We start from the raw sequence: 21,548 nt of genomic DNA on the forward strand, positions 1-21,548 counted from the left end.
TTGTTCTTCAGGCGGTTGATTGATGTGTCTGCGCCATCATCTGGCGAGAGTGTGAATACATAGGTCAACTAATTTACCGAAACAAAGACATGATTAAACATAAAATAAACTAAATAACATAGTTATCAAATTATTTAAGAATCTTCATCGAACAAACTTTTGCTATATGTTTTTGTAAATCGATACAGCAGCGGAAGGTTGATTTTAAAAAGTGACCGCCGAACGCCGGTCAGCTTTGTTCACGCGAGATGTGCCAATCACGTGATTCCGCTGATTTCTGGGGATGGAACAAATTGTGTACCAATGCAATATAATTATTACACCAATTGAATATGCTACTTGATTATGGACTGGGAAAAGTAACAAAATCATGTAATGTATTTTCTCACTAGTTCTTATATTCTTCATTTTCCTGGCACGCTTAAGAAAACGTTTCCAATACTGTATGGTCTTTGTCAATATTAAAAAAATATATTTTGAATGACAATGTAGTAAAGATGTATTGGCTTTTTGTTATACTATGCTACATGAGGGCCAAAAATATTACAACAAAAACATTTTGCCGAATTAATACATGACCAGTCAACACGCATTTGAAGTAACAAAGAATGTTTTTATTCATTAAATACAAAAAAGTCCAGAAGAGTGATGACTAAAATAGAATAGAAAAGGCACAATTAATTAAAAATCCACACTGTGCCATGAAAAATAAAACGGCTTCCTTTCATCAGCATCTTCTACTTGTGGCTGAAAATAGATGGTTGTCTAGAGACCCCCGAGTACCACCCCCCTCCCCTTCCCTTCCCTTCCCTTCCCATGTGGCAGTTTTAATGGCTTGGCATGAGGAGCAGTGTTGAGGTCGACATTTCCCTGTAGCATCAAAATGAAGGCCTGCTAGGGAATATTAAGGAGAGATTAGATTTAGGATCCAAAAGGAGACAGTGATGTGGGTCGAGGTGCACACTCACCAAATGAGAACTGCAGGTTCACAAGAAGGAGCAGACCTTCTGCGGCCTGAACGGGTTGGTGCTGGACGACACGCCGGTGAGCAGGGGGTCTTGCAAGGCGTTCTGCATGCAGAACTGCTGGAGGTCCGCAGCTGCTTGGGACACCTCGGGAGCAAAAAAACAACAAATTCAATAATGTCATCTTTGGAGTCTGAAAATAGGCCATTTAGAGCAGGGGTTCGGAAACCTACAGGCCATGTGATCCGACCCACCATGCAATTCTTGAAACAAATAAAAACCCTCAAGGAAATCTAAGAACCCGGACAGACAAAAAAAAACCGCACAAAAACAAAACTACAGTAGTTAGTTTATACACTGAAGAATAGGTATTCATGTACTTTACTGCCCCCATGCGGCCAAGACACGCACACAAGGAGTCAGTTATTTTATCACAATGCACAACCTTTAAAATTCTTTACAATCGTGACTTCTGTGTATTTTATCAAGCACAAAAGAGTTGTACATTTATGAAAAGAAACGTTACAAAAATGTATGAGAAGCTGGAACAAATTGGCATTTGCATTCTTTTCTAAGAGGAAATATGACTTAAGGTGACTATTTTCAGTTACTAGCGTGGTAACGGAATGAATTAAACTCGCAAGTCACATCTTTATCTTTACTGTGTGTGCTAAGAGTAAGTGAATGTTTCACTCTTTAATGACAGATTGCTTACAAATCCACGCACTCAAGTAGTATATTTGACGAGATATTTTCAAGTGAACTTTACGAGAGTTAAAGCCAAAACTTCCCCTTCTTTGACACAAGCAACTCGCCAATCTATGTGGTGGTTGACTAATGGCTAACTTATGAGATGCTACCGCTATTGCTAGCACAAAGAAGGTAGCGGTCGAGACACTCGGCCCGGAAAACAATCAAATTTGTTCGTTCGTTACCTTCACTCTGTTTATGCTCGCCTCAAAGCGCAGCTGCTGTACGACCTTTTTCATGGCTACAAGGTTGTTGGAACTCGACATTGTCGCCGTGCTTTTTCGGTTAAGTTGAGGGGGGCTGCGAGGCTTCGTTTCTGACTGGGCTTCGGATGGAGGAGACGAACGGAACGATGCAACGACAACTTCCCGTTTGGGCTCGGGGCTGCAGTGCGCGTTGTGGACACTCGGTGGTGCTAGAAACAAACAAAATAATGCAAAAGACTGAAAGAGCGGAGTCAAAGATTTGTTTATAAATCTTTTTTATATGATTGAAGATAATTTCTAAATCGATGTGCAAAGATTGAGAAAAAAATGTAGAACTGAATTCTTGAGATGAGATTATTCGTTCATTTCAGTTGTCCTTATTTTTTGGGTGTGGCGATTACGAAGCACAATGGGCTTTCTGGTACAAGTTATACATTACTTGTATAAGTCATACAAAAAAAAATAAACATTCAATTTCTTTGGAGGGGGGAGAGCAAAATAATACAATACATGCAGTATATTTTAATTGAGAGTCATACCAAAAAATTACAATATATCCATTTTGATTATTGAACAAGTGATCAACATTTAATATAGTTTACCATTTTAACCACTTTAGTACTCAGATCCTTGTGACGTAAAGCGTCAGTCTGTACTTCATGGACCTTGGCTAACATTGACAGCAGTTCTGATGCTGCCATCAACAGCGTCTGGCTCTTGATGTTACGCACATTCGGTGTCACAGTGAAAAAGGATGAGACATTTGGTAGTTTTGATGGGGGAAAAAAAACGTGCAATGTCTCCTTCAACTTAAATTTCTATTAGTTTATTTACTTGTAAACCAGCAGATATTACAAAGTTAAACAACCGCTAATTAAATTAACTCTGATTGTCCATATTAACTTTGTAAACATTTATGCGAACAGGCTTTCAATTTAATAAAAAAAAAAAAGTCATATCAGTACTTGGTAAAATTCTCGGACTTGCCCCTTTCAGAGCTGTTTTTTTTTAAAGTGCTTTCTTGGTCATTTGGTGACTGATCAGTGTGCGTGTTTTAAAAAAAAAAAAAGTTCATCAGCCACATTATAAAGGAAGGAGGCACATGGATTGAGTTGGTCTTTTAAGTGAGGCTGTTCTCATCATCCCCGAGAGAGAAGATACTCAAGTCTCCGCCGTAGACTCGATTTTTGGCCATGACTCGCGAGTCTCTGTCGTCATCCGCGGTGCTGCTGGCCTCTTGTAGGCGTCCTCGATTTGAACACCCAGAGGAACTGAAACGGTGCCACAACAATTAGTGTGCATGGAAATTGTTTTGTATTGCTGCGAACATCTTCTGGATTTTTCTCTAGGCATAAAACATTATTAGGGTGTAGTGCAGCTGTTGATAAGTGACAGTGTACCTGGAGCCTGGCATGAGGCGGAGTGTCCGGTAAAGTTCGGTAGTGGACATGGTGCTTTGAGCAGGAGCAGGCTTTGGAGTAGAGAACGATGTGTAGTTTGGGGATTTGCAGAGCTTGCTTTTTGTCGAAGTTGCCCTCATCTCTGGCTCACTTCCTAAAATGTAATAAAATACAGAGCAATAATCACATTTTAAACTAGCAGGGCAAAAAGCGGAGAGTGAACCTCAGCCAAAGCTAAGAAAAAAAAAAATACTAAAAGCTGTTCATAATATAAAATGAAAAAATAATAATGTAATTTAAATAAAGCAACACAGTACATCATTTTGAATCACCACATTTTCATAACATAATAAAAATACATTAAAAAAAGGTAAATGTATACAAATAAAAATGCAATAAAAATCAAACAAATTGGAATCACAACCAGGAATCATAGAGAGAAATAAATAGGAAAAAAAGGGGGAAAAACGAAGAAAAAAAAATAAACACAAAAACAATGCAATATAAATAAAAACAATTTATAAAACAATTCTACAAAGCCTCTAAAAACTGGGATTTAGCTGCCTTCTTTTCTCAGTTCTGTATGGCACGAGTGAAAACCACTTGCTTAGGTATATTATGCATGATTACAAAAAAAGGAAACCACTTACTGATCGATAAAGCACTATAACCATCAGTGGAGGAGCATCTACTACGATTGGCAAAGGGCGTCATGTTTAAAAACTGACTTTTCAGCCATGAGGCGCGATCCTCCTCAAAAGCCATTTTCTGCAGGAGGCATGCAACGACAATTAAAATGTTGACCGTACACTTGAACAAAGTCTTAAAGAAAAAACATTGAAAGCGAAGCATTCGGCATACCTCTCGACCGAGGCGGATGGCGGCCTCAGTAAAGTACTTTCTCTCCCTGTCAAAGTTCCTTTTCTGCTCCTCGAACAGCCTCCACTCCTCCTTGAGCCGCTCCTTCTCCTCCAGGGTGTAGCAGCCTCTGAGGAGCTCGGACGTCTCGTCGTCGAATGACGCGTTCAGTTGTTGCTGCAAAACGCCCAGAGAGACGCGCATCGGTTTTATTGTGTTCGTGCTGCTTACAATCTTTTATAACAAAGACTGACCTGGAGGAGTTGCTGCTGCGTGTGAATGAACTCCTTGCACTGCTGCACTTCGCGCCTCATACTATCCATCTCGTTCTCGTGGATTTCGATCGGGACCACCTCCTTATTGGACTCCGCTTGATTTTGAACTTGGAGGGGGGTTAGGTTTTTTTTTTAGGTTAAAAATATCGAAAGATGATTTACATTACACTTGTTGTTTTGGTTATCGTGTGCGACGCATACCTTGGTGGTCCAACTTCTCCATGTGGCTCCTCACTTTCCTCCATTGCTGACGAATGATGTTGGTGAGTTGCTCCCTCGCTGGGTCACATGAACGGTCGAGTAGTTCCCTGCTGGAGTCGCCCGTCTTCCCCTCCCCATCAGAATCCAACTGGACGGAAAAAAATAAAAACTAAATGTAAAAAAACTGTTTTTAAATCAGATAAGCTAACAGTTAGCATAGCCTCGTTATAGCATCGCTACTGACTATCGCGAGTACACAAGTTGATTTTTCCCCTCGTCATGTGTGGGATCGTTAACGTTATAAAAAAAAAAATCAGGGACGAACTTGAAAATTGATATGTGTACGTCATCTCAGTTAATCATTTTGTGCCACATTTACCGTCGCCTGGCTGTCATCATTTCCTGCTTCTCTGCACGGCGCCTGGCGTGGACTCAGCATGTGTACCATTTCCCTTTTCATCTGCTGAAGGACCTTTTTCAGCTCTGCATTCTCCAGCATCAGCGACTGCTGGCTGGCCTCGTAGTCACGCAACAGGGACTTGTACATCTGCCCTTCGTGGCTGTAAATACGTTTACATTCGATGTGACGGATTCCTCAGATCCAGTCAAAATGTGACAAGATGCTTCCTCCCCATACCTGGCTGTGACTTTGGCCGTTTTCCAGTGGCTCCTTTTGCCGTCTGCTCGTCCAAGGCAATTTAGCACGTCGATAGCTAATCGACACAAAAAAAAAAAAGTTCCAGTTAAGAGCATTAAGTATCCAAGAGCTTGATCCTGCAAGTGGTATCTAAAAACATCAATCTTGATAAAATGAAGTAAAAGTAGAGTTATCCGCTAACATTAGCCACTTTCACACTGCCATTCTGGTGAACTAGCGCAGAGGCCTACCGGAGCCAGCATTCGGACATAACTTGCTGAAACAGGACATTGTGTCTTCGGAAAGCTGCTGTGGCTTCCCGCATTAAGATGTGTGGTAATGTCAGGAGGTTTGCATATAAGGGGCGACTAGGACGACTTCAACAAAATTTGCAATTGAGTGTCGGCTTGGATACGTGCTTCCAATCGGGGGCTCATTTGAGCGAATTACTTAGTAGCAAAATTGTCTGACTTCACGTTCCATTTTCAAGAATGGGTCCTTGAGATTTTTATGCGTGTCCTTGTTACACTATAGTCAAACACAACATATGAAGAAAAAAAGTAATGTAGTCACCCAGTTTTTTATCTCTTCTGTCCACAAGCAGCTGACTGAGGCGTTCCTTGAGTTTTGCCAACTCTCTCTCCTTCCTCTTGGCGTCATGGCTGTACTGCGACGCGCGGCTGCAAACTATACTCTGGAGCTTCTGAACCTGCGGTTACGGCATTTGTCAGTATTACATGCGATGTGACCAATAAGAGTTATGTAGCGCGTCATCTACCTCATCTTTCTCCGTCTTCAGGCAGCTTTGCAGAGTCTTGATTTTGAGTTGGAGCTGCCTTTCGGTCTCATGTAAACCCGATTTCTCTCGAATGGACAGTTCAAGCTGATCCTGGAGAAAAGCATGACAATCACAGTATGACTAAGTCAAAGAACTGAGGTGTACATTTGCTTGAAATAGATACAGAGGACCAGAGGGACCCGCGCCGACACACTTGCCCTAAGTCTTGAATTGCTCATCTGCATGTGATCCAAGGTGCTGGACTTCTTGAGCTGCTCTCTCTCGAGCTCCTCTAAAGTGGCCATGGTGCGCCTGTGGATCTGCAGCAGCTCGAAAGTGGCGTTCAAAGCGGGAACCGACCTCAGGCCGGCGCCCCCTGCTGAGCTTACCTCCATGCATGAGGAGAGACCCAGGGAGGAGAGCTCCTGTGCGCGGAGGGATATCGGTCAAATCAAAACAATACAAACTCACCAGCCAATGGTCAAGTCAAGTTTATTTTTATAGCCCTTAATCACAAGAAAGTCTTAAAGGGTAGCTTTTTCAACAAGCACACAGTTGAAAAATATTAACGACACCCCTTTATCGTAAACCCCCAGGAAGGCAAGAAAAAAGGGCAATACAGGTCTTTACATTGACAATGTGTATTATTGTCTTTGTTTTGCAGTGGTGTACTGCATCATACTCAAACTGAGAGGTACTCCTTTTTTTTTTTTTTTCCCCCTGATGGTAAAGGGGAAATTTCTACTCGTCTTAATGGGAACACATCATGGAAAGTTGATTTTTTTTAATTGCTTAAATTATGCATACAAATAGTTGAGTTTCTGGAGTGCTTGCCCAACAATCGAAGAACTGGGTAAATCTTGTTTTGAAGTCTGAGTACGAGCACTGACAAGCAGTATCAGCACCCAAACAACAATTCATACAGCTCTTGTCATCGTACCTGATTGATGTAGGAGACGCACTGTGGGATGTTGTCATCGGTGCAAAAGACAGTGTGCAGATTGTAAGAGTTCCTGGATAAAGACTGCAGCGACACAAGGTTGTTCTGCCTTGACGGGGACATCGTCGCATGTGTTATGCTGGAGATGTCATAGGTTCCTGATGAAAGAAATCCCAACACAGCATTAAATCTGGAGTGTGAAGTAGGCTGCCGCTCTAAATCGAGAGCACAAATATGGGTCAGTCCCAAAAAAAAGAGAAAGGAAAAAGGCACCATTAGAAGTGTTCAGAAGAGGAAAATTACCCATTGACGTGTCTCCTGGCATGGTTGTCCACCACTCTCCCATATCACCAACGCATGAGGACACAAGGATGCCAGGTCACAAGTTATCACACAGAGGATTAGCAGTCAGCCGGTGGATCACAAGCTCCCGCTGGACACTCTGCAATGTAGCATGAAGCTGTGAGATGGAGCGGCAATGGATAATCTGGACGGATGTATTGCCCACGCCAGCTTAAACGGCAGATGGGCACCAGACAGGGTGGGATTGGAATTTTAATGTTGCAACTAAAAATTATTTTTTTTTTAATTAAAAAGTACCACAGTCACAAGGCAACGAATAAACAGAAAACATAGAGAGGTGGGCAGTAAGGGAATTCCTCCATCCATTTTGAATAACACTTATCCTCATTTGGGTCACCGGGGAGCTAGAACCTATCCCAGCATGTTTTCTGTATTTGTTTTTCATACTCTCCCTTTAGGGTAGAAATATTGGGATGCCTCAGTTAAAACAGGTTATAGCAGCTATGTACTCCCTCTGTTTTACTGGTAAACCTGTGCTCACATGCTGTCCAGGACGAGGCGTTAAGGAACAATGGGAAAAATCAATACTACTTATCAAGCGGGTCGCCTCGAAGACCTTTTAAAAAAAGCAAACAACTGCAAGCGGACCTGTTATCTCCGCGTGGTGCTGACTGCAGGATTTTCTTTTTAGAAAAATATGGGGAACGTTTCAAGTGCGAAGAAAAAAAAACTATACTCCTCGGTTATCTCTGGCAAACAGCCGGGGAACACCCAAACGCAACGCACACGAGCCTCACCTGGCAAAAACGCTGACGTCGGTCAAGCTTCGATTTAGAGCAAATTAGCAAAGTTAGTCAAGTTACACGACACCAAACAACGCCGAATGACATACAAAGAGTGCAAACAATCTCTAGTATTTGAGTTATGTAACGAAAAGCGAAGGACTTAAAATCCTGTCATATTTTCATTACATCATGTGCACGGCGTGACAAGCCCAAGGTTATAAGGCGAACTCGTGAATAGTGAAAAAACGCGCTAGTCAATGTAGAACTATCCTGAAAATAAATATGTGCAAACCAACTTAACAAAATTATACTTTTATCCACATGTTTTGAGCGAAACTAGAGTAAAATGTCACACAAAACACACTTACCGCTGCGGCGCCGTAAAATGGGTCAACAATTGGGACAAGGTGCCTAAGTCAACTGAAACGAAACAACAACAGACTAAGCCTAGTTTGTTCGTCAAACTGTCAAAAATAACCAAAAATGTTTCCCTTAAAGGAGAGGAGACGTAAGCAAAGGAAAACCAAGCACAGTAAATGTTTTTAAAGTCTCGAGACAGATTGCCCCGAGCCAAACACTAATTTTATTGGAGCAGCTGTTGCCAGGCGACTAGTGCGCGAGCCGCTCATTGGTTAGGACGATTGTGTAAATAAGAAAAGGTATCAGGTGCAACGCAGTATTTTCGGATATAAAGTAGTGACACCACGCATTATAAAAACTTTAAGTTCAAACCATGATTTTACTGCAAAAAAAATAATATTGTTAAGCGTTTCGAGTTCCATTGTCATGTATGAAAAGCGCTGTATAAATAAAGTTTGTTCATTACATATATCAATTTGTAACAGCTTCTCTTGACTTTGAGGAATAATTCAATTCATAAATAATATGTAACCTACCTTTCAGGATATTTAATCAGTTATCTGTTAATCAGAAATGTGAGTAGTATTCTATAATTCACAATAAACATACAGTAGTATGTAGGCTTGTTGTTTAAGTGCCACAGTTAAGATTGGTAGAACAGCGCCTTCCTTTGGCCACTTATAGGTTGTGTATTTTTCACATGGCTAGCAATTGGCCCCTGGCGGCTGAAACCAGAGAGCAACCATCTTACGTTGCCAATGTTACTGACAATTTCTGTTCGGCTTGCACTGAAAACATTGTCTGTGCGTGTTTTACGCCAGGATCCCAGAGTGATGAGAGCCTCTCAAAGAACAAATGTCTCATGCGAAAATAGGTTTCAGAGTATGTTTTTTGACGGAGGTTTTTTTTTTTGACGGAGTTATAGCCCCCCCTAGCCTTGGTGTAGTGTCATCTAAATTAATTCCGCATATCGCCTAGCCCTAATTCTTGTAGTCAATGTCAATTAATTCCATTATTTTCACAGCATTGCAACATGGCAACATACAACATGGCTGAGATGACTTTATCATATCATCCACAGTCATGTTTTCATGAAATACAGTGCATGCATATCCACAACCTTGCTCAACACATTCATAATACAAGCAGGAGCAAACGTAAGTAAAAATTAAACAGCTAGAATTTGCAAAGAATCAAGAAATTCTTGTTATTGTGCCTTTTAGGTATAATTTGAACGAGTGGGCCATTAATTGCAGTATTCAAACAATACAACGTGTAGAAAAGGTTGCTGAGCTACACGCAGAGGTCATCACCACTAGACAGTGATGTGATCACCTGTCGACCACGTTGCCTGCCTGTGCCCCCGCCGTCGCCGTGACGCCAGCACCCCATCATCTTCTTCAAGTGGCGTTTGAACTTGGAGCCCACTAGAACGTAGAAAACTGGGTTGAGGCAGCAGTGCGAGAAGGCCAAAAGCCTGCTGACATGAAAGATGAAGTCCAGAAGGTTGTGGCTGGTGCAGCGCTTGGCTAGGGTCTCAGAGTCCACGGGCGCTTGGGACCAGAAGCGTAAAGATTTAAGAAAGACCGTGACATTGTATGGAGCCCAGCCCACGAAAAAGAGCAGCATGAGAGCGAAAATCAACTTCAAGGTTTTGTTCTTGCGTCGCCTCACCGAAGGACGAAGTAGCCTGCATAGGATCTGGGAGTAGCAGAAGAGGAACACGCCTGAGATGAGGACAAAAAGAATGTTCTGCTGATAGATTCCCCACAAGCCGCTGGCGGAATCGGTGTATTCGCAGTGACTCTCGCCACTCTGCTCCACGACCGCGGTGAGGACTAAGGACGGGACGGCCACCAGGACGCTGGTGGACCAGATGAGTATGGACGCCAGCAGGCTGTAGACGCCTGCCGCCGACACGAGGCCGGACAGGGGGTTGAGCACGGCGGCGTGGCGCTGGGCCGTCATGGCAATGAGGAGCAGGCCGCTGCTGTAGAATCCCACGTTGAACACAAAGCTCACCAGCTTGCACGCAGTCTCCCCCAAAGCCCAGCCCCAGGCATAGTGGTAGGCCCAAAATGGCAGCGCCGTGGCAAATAAAAGGTCTGACATGGCCAGGTTGAAGATGAGGGCATTGGTGAGTGTTTTGACTTTTTCGTACTTGAGTACAATCACCACGACCAGGATGTTGCCCAGCAGACTGAGCGCCACCACCACGGAGAAGAAGAGAGGACTGGATATCTTGCTGAAGTGCAACAGAGTGCTTGCGTTGCATATTTCATCTTGGTAGTCCTCATCATAACTGTCATCATCATAATAATGATAATATCTCCCGCTAGTGGTCTTGATTGGTGTTGCTGTGATAGTGGTGACTTCTTCAGCTGCAGCCATTTCTACCGTGGTGAGAAGATGACACAAAGTTAGGACCAAAAGCAAAGCAATTGGACACAGTCTGCATACCATTATGATTAAGAGAGGTCCTCAAATGTTGGCAAGGATTGCTGATGAACTTTCAGACATTAGTCTAAAATATATCTATATAAAAAAAATATATATATATTTATATGTATATATATATATATATATATATGTATATATATATATATATATATATACATACACTGTATACACACACGCACACACACAGGCACAAAGTGTGTCCCAAAAGCACTTCCTCTTTTCTATTTTGTTCCAGGTATCATCATTCAGACAGTGTAGTTTCATAGCGCATTTTACGCGATCCATAGCTAATTTCTCAAAACAGGATCTGCTCTTGACAAACCATGTAGGAAAAGGCCTGATACTACCACCACTGATAAAAATACCAAACCGAGAGAGCAGGCGTCCGCGCAAAGCCATAGAAAGTCCATTCGGAGGGTTGCACTGGAACTGCGTTAAGAAAAGCTCAATTCAGTGGATGCTACTGAGAGTGATAAAGCGTTACCTGTCCGACTTCACAGTCTTCAAAGGCTTTAGGCGGAGTATTATGATGCTCAACAGCCTGAATTTGGAATGGGTAGGCTTCACCAATCCGAAACCGTGGGCAAGCGAATGATACGCTTACAAAAACTCTCAAATGTTGAGTGATTGGGTTTGTCTGAATGATACCTGAAACAAAATGGAAAAAAGGAAGACTCTGCATTTTTGTGTGTGTATATATGGGTGTATGCGCATGCGTGTGTGTGTGGGTGTGTGTGTGTGGGGTGTGTGTGGGGGTGTGTGGGTGTGTGTGTGTGTGTGTACAGTATAACTAGCAAAGTGATTAAAATGTTGATTTTCAGCATTAGGTTTAAACTTTTCACCAAAATATTGCGGTTACCATTAGGAATGTTATGTAAAGTGCCTCCATTTTGGGGCATTCAAAAGGATTCTTACATTTGACAAACTCTAATGTAAACATTACTATTAGTCAATTGGGGATTTTTTTGGGTGGCAATTGTATGAATTGTATGAGTACATGTGGCAATAAAGTCACAATATTTGAGGACAAGCATAGTTTACATTGATTCACAAACAAAATAATTGTCATCGAGTAAAAAATTCTAAATGACCTAATGAAGAGAGAAAAATGACCCAATGAAGAGAGAAAAATTTAAATTTAAATACAAATTCAAAATTTAAAAAGAAACATTTAAATAGCGTCCATGTGTTAAAAAAAATCACTAACATCTTGCTATCAACACTAATGTCACATTTAAAAGATGTAAAAACCTCGACAAAACGTCATGAAATATGTCCCTCATTAAATTACAAGATAATGTAGACTACTGTACCTGCACAAATGTTACTGCAAACACCGCAGTCTTGGTTGTGTTTCCCTAATTATGACCCGCAAAGCTGCGAACATAAATTTCACATCATCCACGCCCACCAAGCAGTTTCACCTCAAGCTTTTCAAAAGAAATATTCTGTATAAACCTTTGTCATCACATAAATGCAATGATTCTAGGTAAACTGTGAAATAAAATAGTAAACAGACATTTAAGAAATGAATATAGTGTGGGTTTTCGATCACATTTTCTCCCTTTTACTTTAACTCTTAATTCATACGAATGAAAATGAAATTTATTTTATTTCTTTGTTTTTTAAATTTCATAAACATTTTTGTGATTGTTTACTTATGTCTCTCAACCAAACTTGAACCATTTGTGAGACCCGGTTGGTCAGAGTTACTTGTCAATCACGCAGTCATACCCGCCCCTATCAGCGCAAGGTTCCGTAAGGTAACTGTGCAGTGGCCATTCTGGACTACTTTACGTCAAGTAAGTCTGATTTTGCCAAGGTTTACGAGCTAAGGTATTTTTTTCTCTCTATTTACCTTCACCCTGACTGCCAGTTTGACTTTATGGACATTTTTTGGGACCCGGAAGTGGGGAGGCAATAGCAGGTGGCTGTGCTATAAATAGTATTGAGACGTCTGTCTCCTCCTCCGACGTGTTGATGTCATGTTTATAGAGGCTCATAAATGATATAAAAACATTGACAAAACAATTTAGCTCTCGTAAATGATGCCGTTTCCGTGCTCTCTGTTGTCTAAGTCGCATGTCAGCCGTGGCACTATGCTGAAAAGAACGCTACTTATCTCACAGTAGCTGCACATTGACGCACCGTAGTGTCTTTCATGTTAGAAAGACAGAGTATTTCTGTTATGGTGTGTTTTGTTGTTTGGAGTAAGGACATTTCTTTTTTAAAAGTCTCTTCCAGAACTGGTCCACAATGACCTCTTCAGGCTCCTCAGTTGGCCAAAATCAGCTGCATAGGATCATCAGAGATTTGCACGGTAATACTGTAGATACACACCACCATTTACTATGATTATATATTTATTATTTTGGTTGTAGTATGCAGATTGCAATATCTTCCTGTGTGGTTAGCACATCTGCCCCACAGTTCTGAGGTTTAGGTTTCGAATCTTTGCTTTAGGCTCCCCGTATGGAGGGCCAAAAGTGCCGAAATTAAATCCTACGATAAGCGTTTTTGAGTGGTGGCCATGTCAGGAGCTGAGAATCATGAAGCAGTGATCATATCTTGATTTTATTCATACAATATATAAAATGAGTCTGTATGCATAATACCAATACAAACTATGCATATGCGGTGCACATATGAAGTCTGATGTAACATTATTTTTGTGTAGGAAAATGGAATCACAGCGAAATCCAGTGATATAGTGAGGAATCAGAAAATTATCAAATTACCTATGTACAATTTAAAAAAAACTGGGATACAATGAGGCTGCAAAAAGTGAACCGCAAATTGGCGAGGGATATATGTGACCCCTTTTTTTAAAATTTTTTTTTAGATGCTGTGTTTCAACTGAGTCAAGAGCACAAAGAGTACGCTGAGCCCGTGACCGATGACAGCACCAACTTGCGCAAATTTTTTTACAAACTGGAGTACCTGCTGCAGGTACTTGATGTAAACTAAGGATGGGTGTAATAATGAATGAATGGCAACATATTGAAAATCTGAAATCTGAAACTCTGCTTGTATACAAATAGTTGAGTCTTCGGAGTGCCTGCTCACCCATTAAATGTGAAAGTACACAAACAAGCAAATCTTTTGTGAGCTGGCCATTTTGAAAAATGTGTTTGTAAGCGAAACGTTCTGAATTGTGTTCATCAATCATCTAATTTACATAATACAGAGTTTCTCCGCCTGTGAAGCTGTGCCATTTTTAAGTGACAGATGGACTACACTACATGGAAAGCCAATCGTTAAACAGAGCTGTGATGTTGGATGCATAGATTAGCGTTTTTAGCTTTAGCCTCTGATAAATTGCACACTCAGGGGGTCCTCGGTTTACGGCGGTTCCGTCATATGCTTTTTTTTTTTTTGAGGCATGCTCAGTTACCGCCATTTTATTTGATTACTTTGTATTTATGGCCCAGAAGTGTTCTCATACAAATATTAACTGTGATCATAACTTTACATCGGCATTAGCGTACATTACTTTTAGACTACTCCGTCGTAAACTTAGGAACTACTCTACTTTTGTTTGTTTGTTGACGTTGTCAACTTGAAGGTGATGGGGGAACTATTGGTATTTGCCGATTTGGTCGCTGCATTCGTCATCTGCCTGTATCGGCTACACAAACTGTCCATCAAATAGTTCAATACAACACTGTGTTTTTTTTCCAGTTTGACCTGAAGGAGAAGACAACCTTTCTCGGCCAGAGAAAAGACTACTGGGATTACTTCTGCGACTGCCTGATTAAGATCAAGGGTGCTAATGATGGCATCCGTTTTGTAAAGTCCATCCCTGAGGTAATCCTGCTGTGCAACACACACACACACACACACGCGCGCGCGCACACACACCTGAGACGCGGTATGCCATGCGAGGCAAGCATAGACACAAATACACAGAGCGTATTATCATGTAACTAATCCTTCGGTCAGTCACTCTGCACCGATTCACTCGCCTTCTTTCATCCACGACTACTCTTCCTTCGTCTGCTTGTTCCCCGGAATTCACAGTGGTGAGTGTACAGATACATCTGTTTTACTCATTTGCTAGTTTGTGCATTTAATATTAGCATTACGCGACGTAGACAACTTAACATGCGTTACCAGTCAGTGATACATGAATGTAACGGAGAGAATCCGGTCATTTTTCAAAATGAAATATTTTCCAGCTTTGGATAATAAATAAACCGGAAGTACTGTATGTTTCTTTTTTTATTTTCTTTTTTTTTTAGCAAATTAAATGTTCACTCTGCTTTATGTCAACTGTGTAAACCCATTTTTGTCAAAGGCCATTAGTTCATTTATCAGGCTCAAGGCAATCAAGGCCATAAAATACAAAACAACTTGCAGTTATACAGTAGTTAGTTATAGCTATGAAACAAAGTAGTTATGAATAATAGTATCTCTTGTAACATTAGACTTTTTTGTTGCTGCGGCCCATGTTTCATTCTCGTTTTTGGAGTAGTCCCGATGTCAATAAAACCCTGACTGCAGCCTGCGAAGGCAACTGATTCATATTTAAGTACAAACATTTATATAACAGTGGTTGTTAGATTTGGTCTATTCTCCCTTAGGCCTTTGTTTACTGTCTGTTGGTTACAAATATCAGTAAGTCTCCAGGTGGTGTCCTCGCAGCAGACCTGAAAGTTGGCTATTTTACGTAAATCCCTCCTGCTAACGCACTGGAGAGATCATCTTGTAGACGGAGGGACACGGCAGATTACGGCTCAGTGTGCCGATGACATCTGTGTTCAGGCATTTTTTTTGACACCCTGTCTTCGCGTTCTGTTGTCCAGGCATTTATCACTGGTTCGTTTGAGATTACAGTTCATCGGATTAGTCAATTTGGATTATGGACAGGTCGCCATTTTGTCATCTGTCGTCAAAATTCGTCATGTAAACATTTTGGTTACTTGTGTATGTGTTTTCAGTTGAAAACCTCGCTGGGCAAAGGAAGGGCCTTCATTCGCTACTCGCTGGTTCACCAGCGACTTGCCGACACACTGCAGCAGTGTCTCATCAATCAGAAAGTCACAAGGTGCGTAGTCTCTCATATGGCTCGTGTTTATATGTTTATATGTTGTTTCTGTTTTTCAAGGAGGCGTGACTTCCTCTTTCCGATTTAAGTCTTGCTTCTCTTTTCACCGAGCGAACATCCAACCAGGTTCACTCGTACAGCCACTACTCGCTTCCCAAAGTATAATTAATGTTTAACTTGAACTGATGAAAGCAAACTAATGTCAGCCACATTCCGGTGAAAACATCTCTTGTTTGTATCTGTACAGGGGTCGTCAATTTATGTCTATATGTGGGTTCGAGATTGTGAATTACACGTAACAAATTAGTCTGCACAACGACGTAAAAATATATTGTCAGGTGGCACAAAAAGTCATGTTCTGCCATACTTGCAAAAAAAAAAAAAAAAATTAATTAATTGTTTTATATTTATGTCTTAGGATTCTTTTTCATTCAAATATTTACTGCAGTCATGATTTTATAATAAAGTTGTTTGTTTAAAAAAAAAAAAAAAAGTTCAGTTTTCAACAATAGTCATAAAAAACACTTTTCTTGTATAGGTTAAAATTGTCTGTACCGGTATGACCTGACAGTAGAATATTATTAGAATGATCTTATGCCTCTAATTTATTTAAGGCATGACCGAAAAGGTGTCACTCATCAGCATCAAACTGGTAATGTTTAGTGTTTTTGCAACACTGCAACATGAATCAGTTATGCTAGCGAGGGAGGGATGAAGTGAGGCTACATTCAGATGCTGCTAGCTAGTTTTAAAATAGTAAACGCCACTTTAATGTTTGATAACCTATCGATGGGCTAAACCGTGAAGCTAACCTAGCTAGCTTACCTGCGTCTGACGAATGAAAGTAGATGTCATAGATGTATTTTCTCTTTACAACGAGCTTCAAACGTTGCATGTTACACAACTAAGAGTAACTTTTCTTTGACAAACAAAAACGCACAATTTTGCCTAAATGTTATCTTCCTTAGTGACTGGTATTACGCCCGGAGTCCCTTCCTCGACCCAGGCCTCACCTCAGAGATCGTAAACCACCTGTACGAGCTCAACCAGATCCAATTTGACGTGGCCGCCCGAGGTTACGATCTTGACATTGATTGGCCGGCCTTTGCCAGGTAACCGTTGCACACTTGTAGATTTTTTTTTTTTTTTTTTTTCCCCCAGATGCAAATTTGACTGACATGTAGCGATTTGTAACATCTTCAAGACCCTGTGAAATTTATTCAGATTTGTTGGGACATTTGTTGGGCATGGCTTAAATAAAAAATGAAAACACGGTGCCTAGTGAACATCTCATTTATATTATTTTGTTGTAGTCATTCAAATTTAGCAGGATTCTAAACAACGGTCCTCTCTGTGTCAAATTTCCAAGACGTTTATTTTCACTTTAAAGGGACTTTGATTGATTCATAAACTGTGACCTCACATATGAGGAAAAAAAACGACAAGTGTTGTTACTGCCCATATAGTGCATGGTGTAAAGATAAAGATATCTCCACAGGCATTCATCCGAGTCACTCATATAAAATATAATTCTCCCCTTTTGGTCTCATGGAAGACGGACGTTAGGGGCTGGCTCTTTAGCACTCTTGTGGAGACCCCCCAGTCGTTGCTCCAGCGTCAACAGTCTGGTCCAGGTACAAAGCACTACATATGAAATGCATTTTTTGTTTGAATATGATTTAAAGGACCTCTTCCATCAACCATCCAATCACAGGAGGTCTCAATCCCAGACTTGAGTCTCCCTGGCGACCTTGCTCCAGCAGAACCGTCCCTTCGCAGTGCTGCAGAGAATCTACGCGTCGAACTCGACCAGTCTGAGCTCAGGCAGCGAGAGCTTCTTGGACAGGTGAAGGAATTAGGCAAAGAGGCTGCCGAGCTGAAAGATGTCATTAAGAACCTCCAGGGCCAGTTGAGAGCAGCTCAGGAGACCACCAGTTTGTCGGATCCTTCCGAAGTCACCGCTAGCATGGATGTCCGTAACCACTACCAAACGTGTTGGGAAGAAAAAAACTGTGAACTTCAGGACAGACTCGCAGCGACTGAGAACAAAAATATGGAGCTTCTCTCCAAGCTGGACAAGACTATTAAAGAGAAGGGCAAACAAACGAGCAGCTTCTGTGAATCAGCCTGGAAGATCCAAGAACTCCTGGAGAAACTCAAGTCAACAGAGGAGAAGAGGCTGGAGGCCAAGAGGGAGGCTGAGGATCGGGCCAGGCATTGTGAGCGTGTGTCTCAGGAGCTCAAAGTGAGGGAGGAGGAGCTGCGGACCTGCACAGAGAAACTGGCCGACGTGAAATCCCGTGGCCAGGATGAGCGTGCGGAGACCCTCAAGCGCCTGGAAGAGCTCCAGGGTGCGGTCGGCCGCATCCAGGGTGCGTTGACGCTGAAAGAGAAGGAGAGTGGCAATTTACGAGCGCAGCTTCAGGGCTTGCAGGCCTCGCTCGAGTGTCGAGAGCGGCAGGCAGAGGAACTGAGACGGAGGCTGCAGGAGGAGCGTGACGAGGTAAAGCGCAGGTGTACCGATAGAGATTGCCAGAATGAAACCCTGGAGGTTCAACTGCTGGACTTGCGAAAAACCTTAAAAAGCAGCGAGAAAGAGCTTTCCGTCAGCTCCGAGAGAATCAAGCATTTGGAAGAACTTCTGGAGAAATTGAACGCGGAGAAAGAAAGTCTGATGTCTAGACCGGATGAAAATGATGTGAACGCCTGTGAAGTAACGGGAAACCTTGACTACAAATCTCAGTGCTGCGAACTGAAAGGAATGAACGCCGCGCTACTGCAAGCGGTCCAAAAGAGCGAGGACAGCATCGCAGAGATGACTCAGGGAAAGGAAGCCTTGTTGGACCAGCTCGCCACTTTGAGGGCTTCTGAGAAGTACCTGAAGGGAAGGGTGGAAGCTGCCGATCTGTGCGTGGAAGATCGCGAGAAGCAGCTCCTGCGTGATAACCGCCATTTAGAGGAGCTTGTCCAGAAGGTTCTTCTTGAGAAAGAGCGATTGGAAGCTCAACAGAAAAGCGCGGCGCAGGAAAATAAGGAGCTCCTCGAGGTCCAGTCTTTGTTGAAAAAACAACTCGCTGAGGCCCATGAGGAGCTGGACTTGCTTCACGCCAAAGTGTCACATCTGGACGAGAACCTGACCGTATCCCAAAAAAGCCACGCCGAGCTGCTGATGAAATTCCAGCAAACGGAAGTCAAGCTCAAAGACCAGACGGCTGAATGTGTGCTTCTGCAGGCTCGTGCTGAGGAGCTGGAGAGCAGGACGTCAGAGCAACACGATGAGAAAGGAGCGGCGGAGAGCAATGAAAAAATGGCAAAGCCTCACGAGGAACATTCAGCCTCCGAGACCAGAGAGGCTCCGTTCAGGCTGGTGATTGCCGAGGCTCAACTGGAGCTCAACCTTCAGGAGGTGCGCCGCCTCAGGGAGGAGGTGGTGGAGCTCAGGGCTCAGCTCCGTGCTGGGACGGAGGAGAGGATGAAAGCTCAGGCCTTTCAGGAGGTGACCGAAGCCTCCAGAGAGGACCTGCGAGTGTTGGCGGAGCAGCTCAAGGCTCAAGTGGAGGAGCTGAACCGGCGGCACGTTGACGAAATCCTGCGTTCTCGCGAGCGCGAGGAGGCGCTGATCCGCGAGCGAGACTGCGAGGCCCTGGCGCGGGCAGGCCTGGCTGCCGAGGTGACGGCCGGCAGGGAGGAGCTGCGCAGTCTCAAGCAACGCTATGACGCCCTGTGCCTGGAGAACAGCGACTCCGGGGAGGCCCTGCACCGGGCCAACACCGAAACCGCCGAGCTCGGAGTTCGCGTGTGCATGCTGACGGCCGAGAACGAAGAGGCTCGCCTGCGATGGGAGAGCCTCTCCAAGCGGCAGCAAGCGCTGGAGGACGAGGCCGCGCAGGAAGCCACCAGGCTGGATGCATGCACGGAGCAGCTCCGCCGGGAGAACCGGCAGCTCCTCGGCAAGCTCCGTCACCAGGATGACCTTTGGGCCGTGACGCAGAAGCTGCAGGAGGAGCTGAGCAAGGTCCAGGAGGAGGCGGAGGTGCTGCAGGAGAGCAGCCGCCAGGAGATCGAGGCTCTCCGCCTGGAGCTCAGCAACCAGGCCATCAGCCACAGCAGCCAACTGCAGGTCAGACTAGCAAGTTAGAGCTTCTAGGCTATTAGCAACGCTGTTGGCATCATAATAGTGATAATACATTTGTGTTGCCATTTAGAGTGTCAACGAAGAGTTAATGGATGAGAGGTTACAGATGATGAGCGAGCAGGAGAAAGCAGTCGAGGTGGAGAAGAAACTAAAGCGCTCGGAGGTGAGAGAATACATTGCACACCTCTTTTTTTTATTTCTTTCACAATAGCAGTTATTCTCTACTATATATATGATTTTGTGTACTACAAAATTGAAGTCATAGATATTCAAGAATGAAGTTGAGTATTTTTAAGATTGAAGTCAAGAAGTCAAGCAGTCATCAAAGTTAATCATCGCACCTTGAATAGTCAACTTTTGGCCAGAAACTAAAAACTTTTTTTTTTCCTCAAAAGTATACGGCATTCTCATAAGGTTATGACGTTAATCTCGTAGTGTACTTATTTCATATTCTTGCTTCCAGAGAGAGATTGATTATAGACCACCGGGAGAAAATGGCCGTCCAGATTATATTCGGAAATGTTTTTTGTGTTTAAAACACTATTCGAGTAGGAAAAAAAATATTTAACTACGTGAGACTGTCAACATAGTAGCTGTTATTAACTGTACCGATGCAGCACGCAGTAAATTACATTTTAAAATGGCTGACCATGTCAATCAAAACTGAGCATTATTGCCCTCGCACAGACAGAATTGTGGATGCAGCTCTCTGCAGGTGTTGCATTAAGCTTTGCATAGAAGCCTCAAGTACTTTATGTGACTGTTGCTAGACTGAGGTGCAACGATACCGGCAGCACCTTGCAGAGAAAACCATTCAGATGGCCCAGTCGGAAAATCTCCTCCAGCAGAAAGAGGACGAACTAATCCATCTGAGAAACAATTTATCAAGGTGAGAAATCATCCTTTCTGGATCCAATTAATGCTTCTACTTTTTCGCACCCTTTTTTTTTCTTCTTCTTATTGAAAGGTAATGTTTGTTTGCAGTCTTCCTTCTGTTGCGTTATTCCTCAAGAATTTTCTTCTTTTTACAACAACAAAAAAATACAAATAGCAACTGCACAGAGACCACTTAGGAAGAGGATTAGATAGATTATTTTTTCCCTTGTCACTGATCTGTCCGGTAAAGATGCCAAGAGGAGCTTGATATGACTCAACGGGCCTGTCAGGAGCTGAGGGACACTTTAAGGAGCGTCACGCTGGACAAGCAGAACTTTGACCTGAGGACGGCCGCCGAACTCGATGACCTCTACCGAACCAAGGTCAACCTGGAGGAAAGGCTGGTGGAGCTCATCAGGTACACAGACACTTTGTTGGTGTCATGCTCAAAGTCAGTTTATGTGACTTAAAACTGTATTTCCCAGAGGCATTTTTGCCAGAATATTCTGGTTAAATATCGTCTAACATTCAAGGCAGTCAGCTTTATAGCTTTTACTGTATGTTTTATTACA

The 21,548-nt window shown here is 42.8% G+C and overlaps 4 protein-coding genes across 7 annotated transcripts in view; 1 reads left to right on the forward strand and 3 right to left on the reverse strand.

The window, feature by feature from the left end:
- Positions 1-787: 787 nt before the first annotated feature.
- On the reverse strand, positions 788-2,123 carry LOC147141347 (guanine nucleotide-binding protein G(I)/G(S)/G(O) subunit gamma-5-like). 2 transcript variants are annotated; one of them, XM_086043593.1, is made up of 3 exons: positions 1,901-2,114; positions 969-1,112; positions 788-891 (listed from the first exon to the last, which is right to left on the reverse strand). In XM_086043593.1, the coding sequence occupies exons 1-2, from the start codon at positions 1,979-1,981 to the stop codon at positions 987-989; spliced, it is 207 nt and encodes a 68-aa protein (XP_085899719.1). In that variant the 5' UTR covers positions 1,982-2,114; the 3' UTR covers positions 788-891; positions 969-986. The 2 variants fall into 2 exon arrangements, with proteins under 2 accessions (XP_085899719.1, XP_085899720.1); XM_086043594.1 differs by having other exon boundaries at positions 791-894; positions 1,901-2,123.
- Positions 2,124-2,720: 597 nt separating this feature from the next.
- Positions 2,721-8,670, reverse strand: ssx2ipa (synovial sarcoma, X breakpoint 2 interacting protein a). Its single transcript, XM_086043592.1, has 14 exons — positions 8,467-8,670; positions 7,314-7,452; positions 7,011-7,168; positions 6,289-6,495; positions 6,071-6,181; positions 5,866-6,001; positions 5,293-5,368; positions 5,035-5,215; positions 4,656-4,803; positions 4,434-4,561; positions 4,183-4,356; positions 3,972-4,089; positions 3,322-3,475; positions 2,721-3,192 (listed from the first exon to the last, which is right to left on the reverse strand). Exons 2-14 carry the CDS (start codon positions 7,354-7,356, stop codon positions 3,042-3,044), a joined length of 1,785 nt encoding a protein of 594 aa, XP_085899718.1. The 5' UTR covers positions 7,357-7,452; positions 8,467-8,670; the 3' UTR covers positions 2,721-3,041.
- Positions 8,671-9,388: 718 nt separating this feature from the next.
- On the reverse strand, positions 9,389-12,333 carry LOC147141349 (chemokine XC receptor 1). Of its 2 annotated transcripts, XM_086043477.1 has the most exons (3): positions 12,232-12,253; positions 11,403-11,566; positions 9,389-10,851 (listed from the first exon to the last, which is right to left on the reverse strand). In XM_086043477.1, exon 3 carries the CDS (start codon positions 10,847-10,849, stop codon positions 9,752-9,754), a length of 1,098 nt encoding a protein of 365 aa, XP_085899603.1. In that variant the 5' UTR covers positions 10,850-10,851; positions 11,403-11,566; positions 12,232-12,253; the 3' UTR covers positions 9,389-9,751. The 2 variants fall into 2 exon arrangements, with proteins under 2 accessions (XP_085899603.1, XP_085899604.1); XM_086043478.1 differs by lacking the exon at positions 11,403-11,566 and having other exon boundaries at positions 12,232-12,333.
- Positions 12,334-12,664: 331 nt separating this feature from the next.
- Positions 12,665-21,548, forward strand: part of fyco1b (FYVE and coiled-coil domain autophagy adaptor 1b) — a 30,728-nt gene continuing 21,844 nt past the window's right edge. For both annotated transcript variants that reach the window (XR_015088526.1, XM_086044222.1), the window contains exons 1-11: positions 12,665-12,720; positions 13,153-13,238; positions 13,761-13,867; positions 14,600-14,725; positions 15,859-15,965; positions 16,934-17,077; positions 17,521-17,599; positions 17,680-20,085; positions 20,171-20,263; positions 20,871-20,989; positions 21,227-21,394. Coding sequence is in view for 1 of the 2 variants with exons in the window: in XM_086044222.1 (XP_085900348.1) it covers positions 13,175-13,238; positions 13,761-13,867; positions 14,600-14,725; positions 15,859-15,965; positions 16,934-17,077; positions 17,521-17,599; positions 17,680-20,085; positions 20,171-20,263; positions 20,871-20,989; positions 21,227-21,394 (3,413 nt within the window). In the remaining variant the exon portion in view is untranslated. The remainder of the gene's footprint in view (positions 12,721-13,152; positions 13,239-13,760; positions 13,868-14,599; positions 14,726-15,858; positions 15,966-16,933; positions 17,078-17,520; positions 17,600-17,679; positions 20,086-20,170; positions 20,264-20,870; positions 20,990-21,226; positions 21,395-21,548) is intronic.

Source organism: Filicampus tigris, chromosome 10 (assembly GCF_054856515.1).
Source record: "Filicampus tigris isolate MCC_2025a chromosome 10, RoL_Ftig_1.0, whole genome shotgun sequence".
Classification (NCBI taxonomy): Eukaryota; Metazoa; Chordata; class Actinopteri; order Syngnathiformes; family Syngnathidae; genus Filicampus; species Filicampus tigris.